The 15,704-nt window shown below is 42.1% G+C and overlaps 1 protein-coding gene across 3 annotated transcripts in view; it reads right to left on the bottom strand.

Annotated features, from left to right (window-relative positions):
- The window catches only part of IL17RD (interleukin 17 receptor D), an 80,179-nt gene that overhangs the window by 27,047 nt on the left and 37,428 nt on the right, over positions 1-15,704 (bottom strand). For all 3 annotated transcript variants that reach the window (XM_075938871.1, XM_075938873.1, XM_075938872.1), the window contains one exon: positions 1,769-1,826. In XM_075938871.1, coding sequence (XP_075794986.1) covers positions 1,769-1,826 — 58 coding nt within the window. The remainder of the gene's footprint in view (positions 1-1,768; positions 1,827-15,704) is intronic.

The following is a 15,704-nucleotide window of genomic DNA, read 5'->3' as shown; positions in this document are numbered from 1 at the left end:
TGTTAAGTGGGCATGTGTTAAAGGAGGAATTACTGTATTTCAGAAAAACAAGCTTTTACAAAGATTAAAACAAGCACTTCTTTTCATGAATATAAAGAGACAGAAGGTTCTTTCAATTGGATGAACTACTTATTTTAATTAATAACATTCCCCAATATTTTTTCCACTCAAACATTGGGCATCCTGCTAATAAATGAATCAGAAAATGAAACAGACTGATGCAGACCAACTTGAAATAAAGGAAGTAAATGAAATACACAAATAGTAGAAACTATATTAGCTTTTAAAACTTTTTTAGTATACAGGCAGTCCCCGGGTTACGTACAAGATAGGGACTGTAGGTTTGTTCTTAAGTTGAATCTGTATGTAACTCGGAACTGGCGTCCAGATTCAGCCGCTGCTGAAACTGACCGCCAGTTCTGACTTACATACAGAATCAACTTAAGAACCCCAAGCGTCCCCAAGTCAGCTGCTGCTGAAACTGATCAGCAGCTGATTCCAGGAAGCCCGGGGCAGAGCAACTCTGCCTCGGGCTTCCTGTAGTCAGCGCTGGTCAGTTTCAGCAGCGGCTAAATCAGGACGCCTGGGGCAGAGCAGCTGGGGTGCTGCTGGGTTGCTCCAGTAGCGCCACTCCTCGGCGCTACTGGACCAACCCAGCAGCACCCCATCTGCTCTGCCCCAGGCGTCCTGATTCAGCCGCTGCTGAAACTGACCAGCAGCGGCTGAATCAGGACCAGAGCAGCTGGGGTGCTGCTGGGTTGGTCCAGTAGCGCCCAGAGCGGCGCTGCGGGACCGACCGGCAGCGCCCCAGCTGCTCTGCCACAGGCGTCCGGAGAAAAGCCTAGTCTTCTGGGGGGGGAGAGGGGGGCGTACTAGCTGCGCCCCCCCCACCCCAGCAGACCAGGAAGACGCGGGCGGCGGACCGAGACGCGCCGCGGTCCCGCCGCCTGGGTCCTCCGCGGCTTTGCTCCCAGTCTCCCTGGTCTGCTGGAGACCAGCAGACCAGGGAGACAGGGAGCAAAGCCTCTGAGGACGCTGGCAGCGGGACAGCAGCGGGGTGCCTGGGCTGCCCCGCTGCCCGAGTCCCCCCCCCCCCCCGCGGCTTTGCTCCGCATCTTCCTGGTCTGCAGACCAGGGAGACGCGGAGCAGCTTTTCTCACCCGGAGTACACGGGCGGCGGGACCGCGAGGTCCCGCAGTCCGTATACTCCAGGGCAGCCCCGTTCGTAACTGCGGATCCAACATAAGTCGGATCCGTGTAAGTCGGGGACTGCCTGTAGTACATATACTATGGAAGGAAAACCTTTTAAAACTGTAGCCTTACAGGTTCCTTTTAAAATCAATACTAATTTTCAATCCTTAAATCAATACTCATTTTAGAGTGTAAATATGTCATCCTTTCAAAGAGATCAAAGAAAAATTAAGCAATGTAAAATTTGGCATAATGGAACCCTGCTTTACATGGCATAAGTTTTAGTCTGTGGGAATGAGTGACTGCCTCTTTTTGGTAGCTGCTGCCTCCAGCAAACTGTATGCAAGTTTACTTTTGAATGACAGAGACAGAGGATGCACTCAGAATGCATGACAGTCAGTAGAAATGTGGGGAAGATTGCAGTTACATAAACCTGAAGTTCACAAACCTACAAGTATTGCTAGAATTATAGTTTGGTTTTTTATTTAAAAAAATCATGTTGTTATATAAGTATAAGAATCAGGATTTTTATTTTTGAGAAGATGAGATTTGTATCTGTTGTGGGTGATTAACTTACTGTCATATTTAAAGGTGATATTAAGCATTCCACTGTTCTTGCTGACTGATGGCAGCACCTACAAACAAACAATGGGAAAACATAGTGAAAAAAATAGAACTTTCTCTGAGTTTACAAAAACATTTTGATTTTAGGTGTTCAAATTTGGCATTGCACACAAAAAGAAAAGGCTCACATGGAAATCTATGCTGAATTACATTGTCTTCAACCTGTCAGGCAGGCAATGTGAACACAGCCAATGCAACAACTGATTGCGGCATTCCTGGAATTCTATATTCTCTCCTGCCCCTAGCTTTCAGATGAAAGAGAGAGAAGATACTGGGGTCTTCTGAACTAAAATAATGTGTGACTGAAAGCTGCATCTAATAAGGCTCAAAACTACTAAGCTATGAGCAGTCATACACACACACAGGGCCAAGAAAATACAAGTCTCTTTTGAGGCTGAACCCAGTTCCTCAGTCCTAATGACCAGGAAGAACAACTAAAAAGAAAAATTTCATTCCTAAATATAAAGGGAAAAACAGAAGAGTGCCACGGCAGTTACACAGAGGAATTTTTATGGAACCTTAGTTCTGTTTTCTTAGTAAAAATAACTTCCAGGACAGATATCAAAACCAGGAGGAAAATGCCAAGCTGGAGCTATAATCCACAAAAGAGAAGTTCCCCATTGTGGTAATCAAGAGAGGGTGAATAGGTGCAGGAAGGGCAAGATGGATTTTGTCCATCTGTATGACCACCGGGCCCAAACAGACAAGTTTTCGGCATGTTCAGAGCTTGCTTACAACTAAATCAGATTACCTTTTTTAAATATTTAACTCTAATCAATGCTTATGAAAGGAGTTGGGATTCATGCCTAGAGGGATCAAAGAATAACCAAAGAGCAGGTATAACAGGATACCAGAAGACCCCCCAGGAAGAGCTTGCTTTCTTCCGCCTTCTTCCACTACCCATGGTCCTATGGCTGGGAGGAGTTCTGTACCCCTCCCCCTGACTATTATTGGAGGGGGGTGTCCTTGCTTGACCCCTTTTCCTGATCTGTGCATGCCCCTGTGTCCACTGAAGGTAGGATAAAGAGTAATCAGCTTAATCTTCAGCAAGGAAGATTTAGGTTAGATAGTAGGAAAAGTGTTCTAATTATAAAGATAGTTAAACACTGGAATAAGTTACCAAGTGAAGATGTGGAATCTCCGTCATTGAAAGTTTCTAATAACAGGTTAGATAAACACTTCGGATGGACTAGCTCGGTGTTTCTCAACCTTTTTTTATACAGTACCCCTTTAAAAAAATTATAAGTACCCTCAGTACCTACAGTTTTCTCACAAACAAAATTTTTTCCTACCATTTCAACACATTTGTTTCAACAACTTAATTATAGCTGGGCGGGCAATGAAATTTTGGGGTATAAAAAGTACAAAAATAATAAAGCGCTGTAAAACTTAACACAAAAATTCAGTCTTCTCCAAATTTCAATTGTGTTGACATACCCACCATACTTCTCTCGAGTACCCCTAAGGGTGCTCATACCACTAGTTCAGAAATCTGGACTCGGTATACTTAGCCCTGCCTTAGCACATGCACAAGGACTAGAAGATCTCTCAAAGTCTCTACAGCTATGTCTACACAGCAGCGTTAATAACGTAGTGCGCATCTACACATCTTACTCCGATTCCTATAACCCTGATTGCATGAGGAGTAAGGAAAGTTGGGAGGTATTTTATTTCAAAATAACTGCTATGTAGACAGTGCCAAATGTCAAAATATGCTATTACAATTTAAGCTACATAATTAGCGTAGTTCAAGTTGCATAGCTTATTTTGAGTTTAGTCCTGCTGTGTAGACGTACCCTTCCAGAGCTACATTTCTATGATTTTATATTTAGCCTTAACAAGGGTTTTTTATATCAGAATTATATGTATTTCATACTTGTAAATGCTTTACAGATTTAAAAGTGATTTATCATGTTCATTATCTGTTTATATTACAGTAATACACAGAGGCCCTAATCAATATTGAGGGGCCATCATGCAATGGACAAACAATAGTATGAGGCAATCTTCGCCAAGAAGAGCATATGATCTTATTAGACAAGACAACACATTTAAATTCTCTGTTCTTTATTAGTTGGTTGGCTAAAATGAACAGTTAAAGCAGGGGAAAATGAAAACAGGATTGCCAGCTGGAGCAACTCCAGTTGGAACAGGTCTTGTATCCTAAAACATTTTTTCTAGAGGCACAAGTTGTAAATATCAAGTAAGCTACATCTGATACAACAAAGAAATTCACTGACATTTTGTACTTATGCAAATCACAAAAGGAGATAATATTTAGTTCCTGATAGGCTAAATTTCCTTCATATCCTAAAGCTTAAGGTTTCTGAGCAAGAGAAAGATCCATCAAGTTCCACAGGTCTGATTCTAAGCCCATTATAATCAATAGGAGTATTCCATTTATTTCAGTGGAGATTGAATTAGTGCCTTTAACTTTTGTATTGTAAAATAATTTTAGAACATTTTCTAAACATATTAAAATATACGTAACAAGCAGGAGTTAACATACTGCAGCCACTAATTGAAACAAGAGCACCTAAAACCAAGTACGATGAGCCAAATACTACTGAACCTATATGTGAACAGTGAGCAGAACTAACAACAAAGGTAAATTAGGCAAAATTTGGCCTCAAATATATAAAAGGCACCCAAAGGCCATGATTACCAGGGTGAGTGAGGTGAGGGATAGTCTGGGGATGACCACTTAAATTTAATAGGCTGGGGACAACCACGTAAAGAAGAAAAATATAATTTTAAAACCATACATTTTGTTAGTTAAAGGAATAAGCTGATCAATTAAATTGATCACAGCAAGGGCCGTCATTCAAACACTTATACACATGAATTCAATAAAATGCTTTTCCAGGAAACAGTACCTTGTATTCAAGCCACTAAGCAGTTGTGCTATTTAATTAGCTTACAATTAAGAAGACTTGTTTAGAATATCTTACTTAAAACTATAAATACTAATGTTATGACCTCAGGGTTAAATGTTCTTAGTTAATTAACCACTAACATTTGTTGAACTTAAGTGCAGCTTTTAATTTGCTTTGACCTTTGCTAAAAAGTAAGTCTCCAGTCCCTGGAGCTTTTTCTATAAAATTCCTTTGGTCTGCACACTGCTAGGAACAATGACTGAGAAACAGCACATAAACTAAAGAAAGGTAATGATGAAACCATTTTTTAAAAAGAAATGTCACCTAAAAATCTTTAAATTGATTTTAGGATAACCAAAATTGAATTTTTTACAAAGAAAACAACATAATTATATACTTGATGAAAGGCAATTTGTTATTCCTCGTGACACATGGTGCTCATGTTATGTGGTCAGGAAGTGAACTTTGCAGAAAATCTGATAATCTAAAGGCTATATTGGCAACTTGAACTGTGTAGGAGACAGGGCTTTACTCAAAGTTCCAGTTGTCAAATCTATGCCTCAAATTGCAAAATTTCAAGACCCACAGCAAAAGATACTCACATATACCTCTTCAACAGACTCCAAATCACAAATTACTAGGATTATGGTTTTGAAACACCTTAAATCAGAATAATTGTAAGTCTCAAATCTCAAGGTTTAAGCAGGGTGAATTGACTTAAATCAAGGCATTTTAAATCAGCAAGGGTACGTCTACACACGAGCAAGGGTACATCTACACACCAGGGCTAAAGTCAAATTAAGCTACGCAACTTCAACTATGCCAATTGTGTAGCTTAAGTCAAAATAGCTTAACTTGGCTTTAGGTGCTGTCTACACAGCAGGAAGCCAAAGGAAGAACACTCCTCCTTCACCTTCCCTTACTCCTCATAAAATGAGGGTTACAGCAGTTGGAGTAAGAAGTCCTCCAACTCAACATTATTCTGAAATAAAGGCTTGTAGTGTAGATTCACTCCTTGTTATTTTGGAATAATGACAGTTATTCAGAAATAACACTGCTGTGTAGCTCAACCCCAAAATAAAATTACTGATTTAAGTCAAGTTTCCCAGTGGTGGTACTTCACATATTTCTTAAATAATGGTGCAAATCTGATCACTAAAACATGTTGGATAGGAGGATGTCCCTTGTGTAATTTTTGAGATAACTTATATTAATTTAATGCAGCAGCAGCAGAACATTAGGAATGAACTAAATCACATACATCAACAGAACAGCACTTATATTTATTAAACTAATCTTAAACGTTACATAAACGTATCACATTGGTAACTGCAGCAACCTCCTGAGCTGCTGGCTGTCCTTAAACTGTTATTTTTAATTTTCAAATAGTATTAACTCTAACAAAGTCATCACAACACTCAATATACAGTGTCCTTAAAATTTCTATAACTAGCTCATCTTCCTCATTCCCACTGTCATTTTTTCTCATAGACTGAAAAAGAAATATGAGTTTTCCTGCTTTTTCAACTCCCAGTCAATTTCGTAGCTTTGAATGAATAATACCAAATGACGAAAATATTCTGTGTGTGCTTGCAGAGGAAGTTAATGCTGTGAAAAGTTGGCTTAGCAACTGAAGGAAACTCTGTTTCAAGGTGTCAAGCTAATGATCTCCACAAATTCAGGGGAGCGAGTTTGTCCAAAACATCACCAGTAAACATGTACTGACTAAATGGTTTTCTTCCAACCCTGAAATTTATTATGATTGGCATAACTGAGGAGTGATTTTGAGATGCTCATTCCGTGGCAGCAGCATCTTAAAAGTTAGGCATCTACTTTTTATATCTAGGGTCTAGAATGTTCATAACAAAATTAGGTGGCGTTAGTGCTCGATCCATTTGATTCTTTATTACCTGCAGTTTAACTTTCTAGTGAGATATTTCTTTTGTCAATGTCTTTTGAAGTGCCTTCCAAATTTTGACAATATCAATAATGAGCAGCAACTTCTGTGAAGTTTCTTTAAGGCTATGGATAATAGGTTTTAGTATGCTGAGCATATCTTCTGTATTCCTCTTTAATCCAATGTTAGATAGTTTGTATGAGATACTTCTATCTATTTTATCTTGGTTTTCTTCACGAAGTTTTATGAGAATAGGACAGTTCTTAATATACTGTTCAAAACAATAGACCACAGAATTCCATCAAACATAGTGATGGAGAATTAGTTTGGATGCTCCAGTTCTCTTCAGTGAAGCTGAAGCAAAATGGTTGCTATGGAAGTAGTTTGTGACTTCAAAAACATTTTCTTTTAATCCTGGAGGAGACATACTTAGGTCTTTGACCAAAAAAAGACACCTTAAATGGGCACACGTTATTAAGGGGCATCCTTCCATTTCTTCTTCTAAGTGTCATCTTTGCCACATTTGCAGTATCGTTTGTGATACCTGCAAGGAGGTTTACAGAATCAGTCAAAAAAGGCTTTCTTTCTCGACAGATCCCCCTCTAGAATGCCAATATTTGCCAACAAAGTGCTGAGTTAGCAAAAAACGGTGGCCATTTTTATTTAAATCCCCGCTTCATTCGCAATGTCGACCTGCCTAATCTGCATCCCTCTGCCGACAGAGGGATGCAGTCTAGACATACCCTAAGTGTAGGTTCAGTGTGTTTGAGATGATTTTATTTTAACTGTTTTTTTAAACAAGAGAAATTTAGTATTTTGTTGATGATTTTAAGAAATAAAATATCTGATTTAAATAAAATATTTGTTTTTTAATTTTTTTTAAATCACTGATTTTTATCTATCCTCTTCCTAAGTGTCTTCAGGCCCCCAATGTTTACAAGTGATTGTAATGCTATACATTGGTACTGCAGAACCAATAGCTACTCAGCAGAGAGACCACATCAAACAACATGTGAGTGAGATGAGCAGGATTAATGCTAAATAAAGAATTAAATATAACAGAGCTATATGTTAGTAGCTCGTCAGCTAAACAAAGATGTTTAAAACACATATTTTAAGATTTTAGAAATTTACCTACAGAAATAATACTGAAATGTATATACTGAAATATACATTCAACATTCAGCTTTTGTTCAATAAAGGCCTAGCAACAGGGTGAATAAGCACTCTCAGGCAACAGCTTTAACATCATTAATAGGGAACCAGAGATCTTAGCTTTCACTAATTACAGATATTTGGTAATGGAGATAGGAAATCACTACCCGCCCCCCACCAGCACTGACTTGTGCACCAGACCAAAACAATAATCATGATTCATCTTTCACATGTTGTTAATCAACACACATGTGTTCCTAATTTCATGCTCCCACTAGGCAAGCTGAAGGGACAATTGTTTCTGAACTCTAACATCACAATGAATAATTGGTGTTTACCATACATATTAGTTAGTAAACTCAAATGTTATATCTGAATCTACCCTTTTCATTTTTAAACTCTTGCACTACTTTCCACTAAGTTGAACTATTTACAGTTATCACCAATTTAAAAAAATATGTTAAAAACCAGGTGTTTTCTCCATGCTTCTGTTGAGAGTGCTTCTACCACAATATATAACTAGCATTTGTACAAGCTGTACAAATAGGGATTTAATGACAGAATGAAATTTAAAAAACCTAAATTTTTTCTTTTTCTGTTGTTTTACATTTCATTGAAGAAATTACTCCAAAATGTAACTTCATCAAAATTTATGTAGTATACTGTCCATGCACTGTAAAGATACTACCTGTAGATAACATTTTCAAAAGTGCCTAAATGGAACCTATGTCCCATTTTCAGAGGGGACTTTCAATAAGACTAAGATGGGGGGGCAATAATTTTTAATCGGGGGCCACTCCCAGATTTTGATAAGTGGTCAAGGGAATCACTTCTATGGAGGGAGAGTGGGGTCTGGAATGGTGGGTGGGGTGCAGAAGGGAGCTTGGGATAGAGAACTGGGATGCAGGAGAGGGTGTGGGGTCTCTGAGGAGTTTGGGTGAAGGATGGGGTTATGATTAGGGATGTAAGCAACTAGTTGACTACTTGACTAGTGACTAGACTAGTTGCTCCCCGCCCTTGCTATCTCTATCAGAGGAAATTCCATCAACTACTTGATTAATTGATTTATCGAAATTTAACATCCCTAGTTATGATCTGGAGCAGGAGTTTGGGGTGCAGGGTCCAGACGGAGGTATGAATGCAGGAGACGATTCTGGCCTGGGGAAGTAGGAGGGGGTGCAGGGTCTGGGAGGGAGTTGTAACCTGGAGCGGGTGGGGAGAGGGAATACAGAGAATTGCGTGGTGACCTGGGGCAGGTAATTGGGGAAAGAGAGAGGGTGGGGTGCCAGAGGCAGGCTGTGGCTGGGAGGTGCTTACCTAGGCAGCTCCCAGCCAGCAGCTCAGCAGGAACCTGAGACAAGCTTCATGCCTGCCTGCTGGACTGGCTGCCCCATGTGGCTCTGCTCCAGCCCTGGGAGATGGAGGAAGGAGGCCTCTTGTAAAATTTCTCAGCTCCTATTGCCTGGAAACTGGCCAATGGGAGCTGAGGGATTTTGGTGGGGGCAGGGACAGCATATGAATTCTCTCATCCCTCCCCAGCTTGAAGAGCAATTAGCAGCCAACTGTTTAAAACAGTGTGAGCTACTGTGTAGTAAAGGTGTTGGTGTGGTGGCCAAGGGTCAGATCCAGTGGCTCGGTAGGCTGGATCTGGCTTGCTAGCTGCCTCTTGCACACCCTTGAACTACAGTTATCACCAAGTCTACTCTGGGGCAGAAAGTCAAACTATGATATGCAATTCCAGCTCCGTGAATAGCTTAGCTGGTATAGATTAACTTTAGCTTGACTTACCACAGCATTGTTCCCTTACTTCTTGTAACCCACAGAGTACTGGAGTCATTGGGGACACCATCAGTGGTTGATTTAGTGCAGGGGTGGCCAACCCATTAGAGACAAAAAGCCAAAATAGCAGTAGATAGAGTGCGAAGAGCCACATACTGGGGAGAGGGGGAGGGGAGGAGTTGTTGGGGGAGGGGGGGGGGAACGCGCTTGGGAAAACAGGTGCCAGTACACCGTCCCAGGGCATACATTCACCAAAAAAGCACTGGTAAGGGATGAGAGGTGCAAGCTCTGGGAGGGAATTTGGGTGCAGAAGGAAGTAGAGAAGAGGATGCTGGCTCAGGGAGGGGGCTCCAGGCTGGAGAGTGCTGGGGTCAGGTGGAGGGTTGGGGTGCTGAGCAAGCCGCAGGCTTGTGGCTGTCAGGGTGCAAGAGTTTGGGCTGAGGTGCATGAGGGGCTCAGGGCAGGGAGGCTGGGAGTATGATGGGCTCAGGACACAGATTTGCAGTGTGTGGATGGTGCAGGAGTGTTGTGGCAGAAGACTGGGGATGTGGGGATGCAGGAGTTTAGGGATGTGAGAGGCTCAGGACAAGGGGTTCCAGTATATGATAGGCTCAGGTTTGGGGTTGGGTGGGGAGGGGGCAGGAGAGTTATGATGCTGCGGCCAGATGGGGGCTTGGCCCCAATTGGGGGCTTGTTGGCCAGCCTTTTTTTTTTTAAATAAAATATTTGTGTGTCAAACACAAAATGTTTCAGCATTGTCTTTAATTATGAGAGGGGCGGGGAACCTGTTTTGAGTCAAGGGACACTGACCCACAGAAAAGTCAGTTGGGGCCACACAAGTGAGATGCAAAAAATAAACCCCTTCAAACCTCCCTAAGCCTCACTAATGTGGCCCCAAACTGTGCTGGTGGGGGGAGGGGACAGGGTACTGGGGCAGGGTGTTATGCTGCAGCAAGGTACTCGTGGGGGGGGGCCTCTGGCCAGGGGGAGGGGACAGAGATAGCTGGGGCCAGTACCTGGGGATCCCGGATCTCAGGAAGCATGCTGGCTGCTCTTCCCCTCCCCCAGGCATCCCCCTGCTCTAACCCAATCCCCCTCCCCATCCCCAGAACCAGGCACACCCCCCCAACCCAGTTCCCTTCCCCAGAGCTAGGCACCGCCCCCCCCCACTCTAACCCAATCCCTCTCCCCTTCCCCAGAGCCAGGCACACATCCCGCAACCCAATCCCCCTCCCCAGAGCCAGGCACCGGCCCCCCAACCCAATCCCCTCCCTCCCCTCACTGTAACCTAATTCTCGCGTCCCAGAGGCAGAGCCACCACTGCTACAGCCGCACGTCTCCCTCCAGGCACTGGGGCACATGCACTGAGCAGCCGGCATGCCCCCCAACCCAATCCCCCTCCCCTCCCCGCTCTAACCCAATCCCCCTCCCCCGCAACCTTATGGTCGGGTCCTGGAGCCAGAGCCACTTCCGCCGCTACCACCACACACATCCAGGACGCCATGCACATCCGGGATGCCACGCTCACCCCCCCACACACCTGATCCTGATCCCCCTCCTCCAGAGCCAGGCATCCCCCCCTGCTCTAACCCAATTCCCCTCCCCCACTAACCTTATGCCCAGGTGCCGGAGCCGCTGCTGATGCCGCCACTTCACCCGGAGCTCTTGCCGCTGCCTGTGCTCAAGCAGCTGGCAGCTAGCACATGCAGGTTGGGACACTGTGTGCGATCTGGCCTGCGTAATCAGGATATGATGCAGTGTACTGGGGGCCGTGAGTGGAACGGCGTGGGCTGTGAGCACACATGCGGCTCACAGAAGCCCGGCTGTGAGAGAGACTGACCTGAGCAGTTCCGGGTTGGCCACTGCTGATTTAGTGGGTCCTTACTAGACCTGTTAAATCAAACCCTAGAAAATTCTGATTAAATATAGATAAGGCCTACACCTACCACTTATGTGGGTATAATTTTTGCTGCTTAGGGATGTGAATAAACTACTCTGAACGACATAAGTTACACTTACCTAAGCCCTGGGTGAAGAGAGTAGGGATGTTAAAATGTGTGTGTTTAGGTAAATGTGCAACCACTGAAAATTTCAGTGGTTACATGTTTATATGCGGAGGATGGTTCTTGCAAAGCCACCTCCCCATTCCCCTGCACTGCTGCCTCTGTATCAGAGGCAGCAGCGCAGGAGGTGGAAGGGGAGCAGGTGGCTCCCTGCATGCACCAGCTCCTGAAGATCCCTCTCAGTCCCCTGAGTCGCTGTCTCTAATACAGTAGAAGCAGTACAGGGGAAGGTCCTGCATGTAACTGTGAAGGTTAACTGATGAGCCCAGGCTCATTGTTTAACCTTGGATATGTGTACACTATCACATTCCTAGTACAGTGCTACATTGGCAGAAGAGCGTCTTGCTGACATAGCTACTGCTGTCTGTTGGGGGTGAGAACTATCTCTCCTCATAGCACGTCTTCACTGCAGGGAAGCCTCAAAATTAGTCCGAGGCAGGCTTCCCTAAATTAGATGTGCTAGCTTGATTTAAAGCCCCAGGAGGCACTGGGGAGGAATAACTTAGAATGGCCCTGGAGAAGGGCTATTTTGAAATGCCAGCAGTGGAGTGTCTACACACACCTTATTTTTAAATAGCTATTTTGGAATAGGCATTATTCTTTGTGGAATGATGTTAACAGATGGTTTATTCAGAAATCTGTAATTTCAAAATTATTTCAAAATAATGGAATGGCTGTGTAGATGCTCGCATTGTTATTTCATAATAACGCTAGTTATCTTGAAATAATGGTACAGTGTAGACACACTTGCTGATGCTTTTGAGAAAGTGATTTAAGGACATCATGAAGGCAAACATGAAAAGTGTGGCATCGGTGTTGACACTTGGGAGAAGCTTGCCCAAGACCATACCGAGTGGAGAGCAGTAATCCATGAGGGGGTGGCGGAATTTGAGAGGTCCCATCACAGCGCAAATGAGGAGAAAAGAGCGGCAAAAACTGCCCCGCATCCCTCCAATAGCCACCAGCACTTGCCCCTTCTGTGATAAGGCCTGTGGTTCCAGAATTGGACTAGGCAGCCATCTACGGATCCACAAATAGGAGGGTGAGAGGAAGATATCCTACTTGTTATTGAGTGACCACTGAGAGAGAGGGTTCCAAATGAGATGTGCAGTTTATTGTCAGTTCGTAACTCTGAGGTTCTACTTTAGTAGTTACCACAGTATGGACATAGTGAAGAATGTATCGCTACTACCTTTATTGAATATCTTCACTATCCATAAAAGTTAACTCATACTTTATAGAAACATAATAGAAACCTTGAAGAACTTGCAATTTAAAAAAAAAAAAATCAAACACACTGAGGAAGTGATAGCAACAGAAGGGGAAGGATGATATTGACAAAATGTGAAACAAATATGGAATGAAAAAGTGTACCTGAGTTTAAACTATAAAAATAAGATAAAAGGGGAGATAGCACTACAGTGGAAATCACTGGATTATTATTATTAATTATTATTGTTATTACAGGTAATCCAAGGAGACTCACGCAAAGATTAGGGCCCCTGTCCTAGGTGTATAGTAAAAAAAAGTCCTCCCCAAGAAAAGTTTACATGCCAAAATGAGGACAAGATGCAAGGAAATGTCAGAATCAAAACAAAATCAGCCAAAAGCTTTAAAGACCACACAGAAAGATGCCCGCGGAGCTATGCTTACTTTAAATAAAGGTAGCATGGCTCAGAAACAGAATCTTCAAAAGCTACATCCCATCTGGACTATAGCTCTTATAACACACAAATGCATAAAACAGGGGATTTTCATGTTGCTATGGAAACCTGTTCTGCTAAAGCAAGTTATACCCCTTTACTTCATTTTTCTTTTAAAGCAGTGTCTGCTTTAAGGCGGATTTTACACATTTATATACATTGTGAAATGCAGGCTTTCATGTGGGAGTTTTCTATGAAAAGTAATTGGACTCCATGAATAAATCTACCACCTGCTTGCAAAATTCAGTATTACTACAACCTCAAAGATGCAGTGCCAAATTCAGCCTTGCATTAAACACAGGTGAAATTTTACTGCCCTGTCTTTTTGACTACTTACATCAGGTTTTTGCTAATGTTTTCACATCTATTCAACAATGCCCACATTGTCAAATCTAGTTCTTCCCTTGCCCTATTTTTAGGGAGGCGCCAGCTTCCCAAATCTACTGAAGAATCCAGCATCCTGGAATATCCATAGCCTGAGATTTGCAAACATTCTTCTTACTACCCAAAAGCACTGAGATGGCTTTAAAACTAGAGTCTGTAACTTTAAGCTCTCCAATCCACTGCTGATGGGTTGCTTTTTGCCCCCCTGCCTCCAGTCCCTTTTCTGGAGAAAGATTGCAACCAAGCATTTAATTCAAATCAATAAATCAAAACGAGAGAGACAGAGAGTGAGAGTGAGAGTGAGAGTGAGAGTGAGAGTGAGAGTGAGAGTGTGTGTGTGTGTGTGTGTGTGTGTGTGTGTGTGTGTGTGTGTGTGTGTGTGTGTGTGTGTGTGTGTGTGTGTGAGATATTTACCAATGACCAGTGGAAAGATGCCAAAGACAAACAATATAAGATAAACATTGGATTTAGATAAAGTCTAATGCCTAATCTCAGAGACAAATTAAGAGTCTTTACCGAAGATTGGTATCACCAACTATCTCTGCTGCCTTCCCTGATATTAGCCCCTATAAATCTATAACCAGATGCAAGGGTTACTCCTCTTTCTCTCTCACTATGCTCTGCCTATTGCCTCTCCCAAAGTACATCATCTCAAGGATAGTTTACCATGTAGTACTGTCCTGTTTGGTTCTCTCAGGTTACTAGGGAAAACTCAATGTTAAGTGTCAAATGTTAACACCTTGCTCCTACACAAATGTCCTTTTCAGCTCCTGCATTAGGTTGTCTGGACATCAATTAGGCTCGGGCTGGAAGAACCTTTGTTCTCATATTAACATAGTTCTCATGTTAACACAGTTAATGTTTTGAACTTCCTGGTCACAGTACAACCTTCAGAGAGCAATATGCTTGCTGACCTGGTATGGTCATAATACACTTTCCTTTGTTACAGGTTCTCAGATTTGAACAATTTTAATTTCTTTCAACATAGCCACCCTAGAGCTTTTTCCTTAAATTACTCTAGATTAAGCACAAATGTTTGTGCTGTGGAACAACATTTGTGGTGTGTCCGTACCCTTAACAAATACTGGAAATTATTTAACTAAAGGTGAAACACTCTAGTGTAGACAAGCCCCAAAAGATTTCACAACTGTCCTAAAGCCTAACATTCTAACTATAATCTGAAAAATGCTATTTTATTCAGGAATCTGGCAAATATTCCATCGTCCTAAAACAGTATTTTGTAGAAACATTTAGTATTTGTTTCCCTAACCCAAGATTCTTGGAGCTATCTCTTAACCAGCACGCTTTAAAATTGAAGTATTGACCATTTGTGATCATTAAAGATCCCCCAGCACTTTCCACATGGGTAGGGTGTTATCTTTGATGTTATGGTTGACTTCCCATTTGGGTAATTACATTCCAGATGCCTAAATTCTTCTGCCATTTCAACTGGATATGGTATTCTTCAGCTGCTCCAAGTATGTAATGCTTTGTAAAACCATTGCTGAGTTTCTTCCCAAACATTGCTATATTTTGGTGGAGGATAAAGTGGTCTTGATATAGATAAATATAGATATAAAGTCATTTGCCAATTAAGCTTATCCAGTGTTTTAGAATCCTTTGAGAGGAAATATACTATGTGAAACTTAGCTACCTTATATAAAATTATACAAATAATGACAGAAAATATTTTTAGTTGGCCTCACCATTCATTATTTTAATCTCTCTTTTAAAAATATATTATGTACAGTCATCTTACAGTATATCAGTGAAACAAATGGAAATTAAGAAATCATTGCTAACCACAAATAAATTACTTGCACTGTGCATCTTCAGAACACAATGTATCTTTTATTCAGCTGATTGCAGGATGTGGCCCAACTGGTTTACCTTAAGGAAGAGACAGTACTTAAAGCCACAATTTACCAACAATAGGAGAGAGTTTAATTCATACAGTTTGCCTTCTACCGTGAAAATTTTAAATCTCTCCAGTCAAGCCCAGGAACTCAGTGCAGACATGCATGGAAAAAGG

Source organism: Pelodiscus sinensis, chromosome 11 (assembly GCF_049634645.1).
Source record: "Pelodiscus sinensis isolate JC-2024 chromosome 11, ASM4963464v1, whole genome shotgun sequence".
Taxonomy (NCBI): domain Eukaryota; kingdom Metazoa; phylum Chordata; order Testudines; family Trionychidae; genus Pelodiscus; species Pelodiscus sinensis.
Note: the sequence above shows the minus strand (reverse complement) of the source record. Positions and strands in the feature narration are given on the sequence as shown.